The following is a 9,063-nucleotide window of genomic DNA, read 5'->3' as shown; positions in this document are numbered from 1 at the left end:
AGACGGATACTGGACTGTACGCGAGCTCGGCTAACGCTATGGACACATGTGGAGATCCATGAATCAAGACGAATCTTCCTTCTGCGACGTTGATTGTCTCATTGAGTTTGATCCCGCCGTTGTTGATTCTTGGGATAGTCTCCGGTGTATGAAACTCTTCTAAATTGGGGGTTGTGGAACTTGGTGTGGCAAGTCTGGAAACTTAAGGGACAAATGAGATGAACGAAGAGATAGAAGAAGAAGGAGGGCGAAAAGATCTGATGGAGGTTGACGAGAAACTCGGCACCGAAGAGATGGAGAGTGTCGTCGTCAACTTCAAAACTTCTGATTTGTTCTCTGGTATTATAGCCTCTGCTCAAAAAACAAACCTAAAGGCTGCTGCTACAAACACAGAATCTAATGGTCGAATATCAATTGGACCGTAAAAGCCCATTTAGACAATAAAAAATCAACCCAAACAACCCCACGTAACAAACAATGACATTTTACAATGTTACTTTCGCTAACGGACCGTTCAAAATATGTTAGGTTTGGTCATATTCTCATGGGATTTGCAGTTTTGATCATTTTTAATAGAAACTTCACAAAATATAATAACTTACTATTTTGAGTACACAAAATTATAGAAATTCAAATGAAAACTTTTGTGCATTCTTATATTTTTATGGTACTTTCAATTAAATATAAATATATTATTTTGTTTATATGTGAATTTTGAACGATTTAAATTGAGAATTGAATTTCATGTAGATACAAACAAATCATTTCTACTTCTCATTCATTTCTCCTCACCTCCTCCATTGTTTTTTTTTTACTAACACATCCATTGTTACTCATGAAAATCTAATCCTGACACCAACATCTAATTGCTTTCGTCTCAACACCTCCATGTCTTTAAATATGAATTCATAGCTCTCCACCTAGATGGCCACCCCTGCTTTCATTCAGACATCATTGGGGAGGTTAGGGTCATTTGGATCACACACAAGTAATATAGCCTCGCCTAAACAAGAATAGCATCCTGAGTGATGTCAGTCAATGGTTGTGAGTTTTATTGTGAATTTCGTTGTGGGTTTCATTTAATCGCAATATTGGACCATTATAAGAAGGAGAAATAAATACGCCTACGGAGAAAATTAAGAAAGATTGCTTCTTTCTCTGTTTCTCTATTGTAGGTACATTTTCATTAATGATTCAATCAATTCTAATCTTTTGTGAGTTATCAAAAGTAAATTCTTTGTCTGACCAAAATGAAAATTTCATGGAAAATGTAGACTTTTGGTGACACCAAAAATTGAATCAATAGATATGTGTGAAACATAGAAGCAAGGTTTGAAAGAAATGCTCAAGGACATACCTTTGATGATACACAGGAACAACAATCCAATGAAATAAAGAAGGAATACTAAGAATTGCAACAAAGAAATGCTCAAGGACATACCTTTGATGATACACAGGAACAACAATCCAATGAAATAAAGAAGGAATACTAAGAATTGCAACAAATAAATGAATCCCTTTGAAAGCTCCATTTGAATTTAAACGTTCAACTAACCCATTGATCTGTGATTTAGATACAAACCCAACTCCCAAAACCAGTCAATTCCTTTCTGAGATTGAAAATACATTACTTTGGTATTGATTTGAAGTCATGGAAGCAATGACTCAACTAAACTCGTAAAGAAGAAGAGATCAAAAGCACAATAAATTGAATACTCCTTATAAAATGTTTGAAACTATTTGTAACACAATTTATAATTATTACTAATAAACAAACAAAATGAAATATCTATCTCTATTATACAACTTTAAAAATCTCACATGGACTATGATTTGCGATTAATAAATCATTCTCTTCACCCGAAATAAGATTCAAATTATGAAATAAACATTGCAACAAAAAGAAAATAAACAAAGCAGAAAAGAATGATGCTTTGAAGGCATTTTTTTGTAGGAAAATGGGAATGTGAGATTATGCTTGTTGCTTTTGATTTGCAAAAATTAGTAGCGGTGGAGGACTTTACCATTAGTTGCAAAAGTTAATTGGGTTTACGAGTTGCAATCTTACAAAGTTTCTGTAAATGGGGATGAAAGTTGTGGTGGAGTCGTCTGACGTGACTGCAGAGCTTCTCATGAGGCAGTTGTTCCAATTTAATGACATCAAGGCAGAAAGATAAGCTAGAGTACAAGAATTTTCAAACTTGACTTGAACAAAAACATAGTTAGTGCGTACATACAAGAGTAATATTGAGTGTGTAATTTAGATCCAGATGGTATACTTCGACCATGTATGATTTAATTTAAATACATTGCCTATCATGAATACAAAGAATCAGAAAAAGAGATAAAGGAGAAATACTCATCAACTGGTATTTGACTTAGCAACAAGCATGATGACCAAAAAGCCTTAAGTTATTTTTTTTTTTTGCCTCAAGTTATATTTCGGGAAAATATATTCGATAAAAATTTCTAGGCACATAAATTACAAATCTAATAAAAAACTAAACTAATAAATTTAACATGATATGATCTTCAAAATGTTATACAACTAGGAAAGTAATAATACAAGTTATACTAATACACAAATATATACAAACACGAAACGTTTTAGTTTACAAAATGGTAATTAAAAGACAATAAAACGATGATGTAGTAGACAAAATTTTAATCAAATAAATATAAATCGGAAGCAAAACTAAGCTAAACATAGGATAATATTTATTCACATTTTAAATTATTCTTAAAATATAAATCAATAACTAAAAAAATTTGTAGTCACAACAGTAAAAAATACATAGCTATAAAATAACAAAGTTTTTTCATTAAAAACGAAATAACAGAGTTTTAAAAATAAATAATTAGAGATTCAGGAAATAAAAATATGAATATATATATCATGGTAAAACATATCACTACGACTATGACTACGAGGTTGAAGTAACTAAAACAACATTGTGATACCAACCTTTTTGTCTATTGTTTTAAGAAGAAAAAACAATATAAAGATGCACAACAACTTCTCTGACCTTATTCATCGGTTTCTGTAAGACTTTCTATTATGCTTTCAACAAATGACTTCTCACACCAGCATACGCTCTACAAACAACCAAGCACGTTAGATTCGCAGAAAGTAACAAAAAATTAATTTACAATGTGTGGTTGTTTCAGCATTTCAAGTTTTCAACAAAAAAAATATATATTCAAAACATAGATGGAAAAAGTATGATGAAAATATAACAAACAACATTTCAACCAAAATATTAGAGTTAACAAAATAGATGATATATACAAATGTATAATTTTAATATTAAAATATTAGATGTTGTATAATTGTAATTTTTGGTATTACAGTATAAAGATTACTCAGAATTTAAACTAAATAAAAAAATTTGAAATATTCAATAAATTTTTTGATACATTATACATTTTTCAGTTACTAACCCGTCCACCCTAGTTTTAAAATAAAATAAAGATAAGTCTTGTCGTGTGTAGCTAAAGTCCACATATCTTCAAAACACACGAGTGAAAACTACAAAAATAAAAACGCGGGAAAATCTCTTATGCACGAGGTTTGGCTTACCAACCACTCACAACACGCCACATCATCAGAACGAGATGTCTTTTCTTATCTTCCTCTTCCTCCACTGATCTTATTTGCCACTCAAAAGTATTATTAAGCTCAATCTCCTCCACACTTGTCGTCTCCAACTCCAGAGGAAAGCAATGTCTCTCACGATCCCGACGAACCTCGTCCTCAACCCGAGACCCAACAAGAAGACTCTCACTCAATCCTTACCTAAATCCACCGCGAGATTCGTCTGCTCCACCGATGACAACAAGTCCATGAAGGCATTCTCAGCGGCGGTGGCTCTCTCTTCCATCCTCCTCTCATCTCCGATGCCAGCCGCCGCTGATATCTCGGGCCTAACCCCTTGCAAGGAGTCGAAACAGTTCGCCAAGAGGGAGAAGCAACAGATCAAGAAGCTCCAATCATCTCTCAAGCTCTACGCTCCTGAGAGTGCTCCTGCTCTTGCTCTTAACGCTCAGATCGAGAAGACCAAACGCAGGTATGCCTCGTGATGATAATGATTGTGTGTTCCGTTTTTGATCTGCTATTGAAATTGAAATCTTTTTGATTATGTTTGTTGTTTAGGTTCGACAACTACGGAAAGTACGGGCTTCTGTGCGGTGCAGACGGGCTACCACACCTGATAGTGAACGGAGACCAGAGGCATTGGGGAGAGTTCATAACACCTGGACTTTTGTTCCTCTACATTGCGGGATGGATCGGGTGGGTGGGGAGAAGCTACTTGATAGCTATTAGTGATGAGAAGAAACCAGCGATGAAAGAGATCATCATTGATGTTCCATTGGCTAGTCGTCTCATCTTCCGTGGTTTCATTTGGCCTGTTGCTGCTTACAGAGCCTTGCTCAATGGCGATCTCATTGCCAAGGATGTCTAAGAAACAAAAATCTATATTTGATCCTTTGTTTGCTTCGTATGTATTCAAACTCTGGTTAACTCTTCCCTAGTTAAGAATATATCTCTGCAATATGGGAACTTGTTATTTGGGTTAAATGTTGAGAATCCTACAAGCCAAAAAGTTATATAGTTTTTTTTCACATATTCTAGTGAAATTACTGCTTACATGAGTGTTTTAACAGAGGACATCAGTGTTTGCTACGATGCTAGAAACGGTGGTAACTGGTAAGTGGTGGAAAACGGGTGTGTGCTTGTTCGGCAATGTGCTCTACGTTTATCTCGCTACGTTTCAGTTTATGTGATTTGACTGACTCTAAGCTGATGCGATTGGATAATGGTCTGGATCATCTCAAATCCATTGGAAACGACCTGATCCAATTCAACCCATAGCTTTTGTCCCCATTTCTACGGACTTTCTCTTGAAAATGAAGGATATTCATCAAAAAATAAACCAAATCCAAGTAATATATTTTATGCATGATCCTAATATTGAACAGATTATTGGTAAATTGATCCAAAGCAGCTGAAATAGCATCATAGTAACCAAAGCACGAAATCCAAATTGTATTCACTTTTGTCTCATGGATTCAACCAACCAAAGCCATTGAAAGGAACCTCTAGAGCAAATAGTTATTAGTCAGAACCACCCCTGAGAGCAAGGACCAGATGAAGAACAGAGCCTCCCTCTATGTTGTAGTCCTTCGCCGTTTTGTCATCAGCTAGCTGTTTCCCAGCATAGATGAGCCTGCAAATATACATGACAATTGGTGTTATAAGTTATAACTTAAAACACACTCAGAGCATAGCATAGCATAGCGACTGGTGACAAAAACATAAGAAATACAATAAAATAGAGTCAGCATATTGTGCATTATATCAGCCAAACAAGTTCATACAGATGGGTTTTGAATAAAGCGAGCTGAGATAATGAGACAAGAACAACACTGGAACTACAAATAACCCTAAACGCAAAATGGGAACTCAATGTTTCCATTAGAGCCATGCACCAAGCAGATATCTACGGTCACTAACACAACAGAACAAGCTCTCAGATATCACAATGAGACAAGAACAAGAAGCTAATAAGGCTTGTCCAAAACACAAAGTACCTTTGTTGAACAGGAGGGATGCCTTCTTTCTCCTCAACACGTTCCTTGATCCGATCAATAGTATCGGTTGGTTCGATATCAATTTCGATTTCTTTACCAGTGAGAGTCTTGACCTTGATCATGGTCCCACCCCTAAGCCTCAGAACCAAGTGAAGAGTGGACTCTTTCTGAATGTTGTAGTCAGCTAGCGTTCGACCATCCTCAAGTTGTTTCCCAGCAAAGATGAGCCTCTGTTGATCAGGTGGTATCCCCTCTTTGTCCTGTTCACAACCATCAAATCAAGATTTTTTTTTTTTTTTTTTTCATCAAATCAAGATTATGATTTAACTCGAATCATGTTTCTTTCAATCTCGCGAGCAATTAGCTATTATTCTCAACCAATTCAAATCGAATTTCTTCATCCGAATCAATCGAGAATCGGAAACCCTAGAAATCTACAAAGAAGAGCAGAGTTCAAAATTAGGGACCTGGATTTTGGATTTGACATTGTCGATGGTGTCGCTGCTTTCAACCTCCAGGGTTATGGTTTTGCCGGTCAAGGTTTTCACGAAGATCTGCATCTTTTCTTTTTCTTTTCTTTTTGCGATCAATGAATTTTTATATATTTGGGTCTGCTTTAGCCTTTTATATATATATATACGCTAAAGTCTTCGGGGAAATAAGAAAATGGAATACTTCGAAAAATATTTCGAATAAATCCACTTGCGACTTTTAAGCGTTTGGGCTACTTCTTTTACGTCAACTTCTTTTACAAATTAATATTGTTTTGTTGATGGAGATTTTGTAGTGATTTAGGTTTTAATCTTTTGGAAATCTATTTTTTTTTATTTTTCAACAGCCAAATTATATAATTATAGATTTTAGGGAAATTTTGGATAAATGCACTTCAATAAGAATATAATTTGAAAAATACACATTTGTTTAAGCTTTTTGAAAAATACACTTATCTATATATAAATTTACCAAATTACTCAATCTTAATATTTATCAATTTCTATTAAACAATTTAAAAAAAATATTTTAAAAAAAAATCATTAGAGATAGGAAATTATTTGTGAATCCACTGTTCAGAATTTCTTCCAACTCTTTCATATACACGTGAAAGTAATCTTTCGATAAGACTTCAATGCAAGCAACACCATTTGTTTTCTGTGACTTTCAACTGTTGGTATGTGTTTGTTCTTCCTCTGCCTTTCTTTTTCTATTACTTCCTTTTTTGAATCTTGTACTTCGTCTCTATATAAACAATATAAATTAAAAATTTTGTAAGATACACGAATCAAATCATTGGCTCAAACAGATTTATTGGATTTTCTTGACACGTGAAAAAAAAGAACAAACCGATGAATAATAATCAGTGCAATTCTTTTTCATATTCAAAATCGAAAAAAACACATATCCGAATATATCATATTAGCTAAAACTTACTTGGCTCCGGTAGAGAAGATGAAAATTTTGTAGAAACAAACGTGACTTGCTTTTCTTTTTTAACAACGTGACTTGTTTATATAAGTTGAAGAAAATAAAATAAAGGAAAATCTGTATAAACATCATCATAAAGTAAAAAAAAGTCATAATTCACATGTTATCTTTGTTATTGTAAAATTTAAATGGTAAAACAGCATATTTATCTCAACACACATATTTATCTAATTTTAATGATATTATTTTATTAATTTTGAATTTATATATTAATTTCGAATTATATCTTGGGTAAAAAGGTCAATTCATAATTAAAGAAGTGTATTTTTCAAAAGTTAAAATAGAAAATACAATTATCAAATTTCAAATCCTAAATAGGGTATTTTGCAAATTATCCCTTTTTTTATGCTAAAAGAGAACAAAATCTTTAAAAACTTGATTGGGTCTAATTTTTGTACAGGAAAAAATGAATTAGATAGGAGAAAAAAATTATAAATAAAATAGCACACAATAAAAAATAAATAGTTCTAGTTAAATGATAAAATAAACTAATTACTCTGAATATTAAATGTGTACTCTAACTACTTTCCAAAATACTAAACTTTAAATCTTAATCATCAAACTCAAATAAAAAATAAATAATTATATACTATTTATTAGGTGGTATGCCTACATAACATATTTAAATTCTAAATTTGTAATAAAATTTATTTAAAATTTTAGTTTTAGTTAATTTTAAAGTTAAACTATATAAATATTACTTTAATTTAATAAAAAAATATATTTTATTTCTAGTTATTTTATGATATCTAGGCCTTGATAGATTGGTAGCTCGCGGAATGGCGGAATGACGTTTAAAACGCCGGTTTTGCGTCTTCGCTGATAAAAATACAAAATAATTTTCATTAAGTGAAAAAGTGAGGTTTTAGTATATTATATGAACATAATATTTTAAAATAGTAACTAATATTTAGTTAATATAATATTTATGGAATACATAATATTAATCTATAACTTCATTTTTAAACTACTCACTCTGTTTAAAAAAAACTAGGGTAAACCCGCCCTACGGACGGGCGAATAAAAGAAAAACTGTATAAAATTATTTAAATGTTTAATGTACTTTAAACTAAAAGTTGTACTAACGTTCATAAGTTTTTTAAATAAATTTAACTATTCATTTTAAATTATATACTTGGCTAATTATTATAAATTTGTAAAAATATTCTTATACATTTTTGGAAAAAAAACTAATGATTTTCACGATTTTAAAAAATATCTTATTCACTATAACTAAAAAATATTTAAAAATAAATAATATGAAAGTATCGTTACTCTTTATACGTATACAATTTTTTAAGAAATGATATACATATACATTTTCTTTAGAAAGAGTATATTTCTAGAATTGGAGATGTGTCATGTCTTTAAATAAACTTTTATTCCTTTTGCTTTATAGCTTTTTATTTCTGACATTTATGTTTTTTTATTATATTAATTATTTTCCAAATTTTTTATTTATTGAATAAGGTTTTTATCGAGCTCAGGTTAATATTATCTATATTTACAATAATATTATTTTTATTTATTATATTTGTTTTTATTTTTTTGTTTTAATTATTTTTCTAAAAAAATTTGATTAGTTATTAATATTTTGTCATGTTTTTTTTTGTTAATTTTCTGAGATAAGATTCACTTTTTGTGTGGGTTTGATAAAATATGTAAATATAATATAATAAATGTATTTTTTTAGTATTAGTATTTCAAAATTTCTTCACTTATTTTAATATTTTAATATTTTAAAATGTATTATATATTTCTAAGTGAATTATTATTTGTTGATTGAAAAATTGGTGTCAACCATTTGGTTAAATTAAAACGCCTGATAATAATGAACATTTATGGATTATTAAATATTTTGTTAATAGATTTAATTTAAATTATAACAGAATTAAAATATTGTTAAATTTATTAAAAACTTATTATAGTGAATCAGTCATGCATCAAATTTTTAGAAAGTCTCTTGATAAGATGGCAGTTTAAATTATA

The 9,063-nt window shown here is 31.0% G+C and overlaps 2 protein-coding genes across 2 annotated transcripts; one reads left to right on the top strand and one right to left on the bottom strand.

Annotated features, from left to right (window-relative positions):
- Window positions 1-3,565: 3,565 nt before the first annotated feature.
- On the top strand, window positions 3,566-4,627 carry LOC106415198 (photosystem I reaction center subunit III, chloroplastic). The gene is made up of 2 exons (XM_013855836.3): window positions 3,566-4,067; window positions 4,154-4,627. Exons 1-2 carry the CDS (start codon window positions 3,724-3,726, stop codon window positions 4,461-4,463), a joined length of 654 nt encoding a protein of 217 aa, XP_013711290.2. The 5' UTR covers window positions 3,566-3,723; the 3' UTR covers window positions 4,464-4,627.
- Window positions 4,628-4,930: 303 nt separating this feature from the next.
- LOC106415199 (ubiquitin-NEDD8-like protein RUB2) lies at window positions 4,931-6,280 on the bottom strand. The gene is made up of 3 exons (XM_013855837.3): window positions 6,060-6,280; window positions 5,593-5,852; window positions 4,931-5,228 (listed from the first exon to the last, which is right to left on the bottom strand). Exons 1-3 carry the CDS (start codon window positions 6,150-6,152, stop codon window positions 5,117-5,119), a joined length of 465 nt encoding a protein of 154 aa, XP_013711291.1. The 5' UTR covers window positions 6,153-6,280; the 3' UTR covers window positions 4,931-5,116.
- Between the last annotated feature and the right edge of the window lie 2,783 nt (window positions 6,281-9,063).

The sequence above is a fragment of the Brassica napus genome, chromosome C8 (assembly GCF_020379485.1).
Source record: "Brassica napus cultivar Da-Ae chromosome C8, Da-Ae, whole genome shotgun sequence".
In the NCBI taxonomy this organism is placed as follows: Eukaryota; Viridiplantae; Streptophyta; class Magnoliopsida; order Brassicales; family Brassicaceae; genus Brassica; species Brassica napus.
This window is presented reverse-complemented; position numbering and strand designations above follow the sequence as displayed.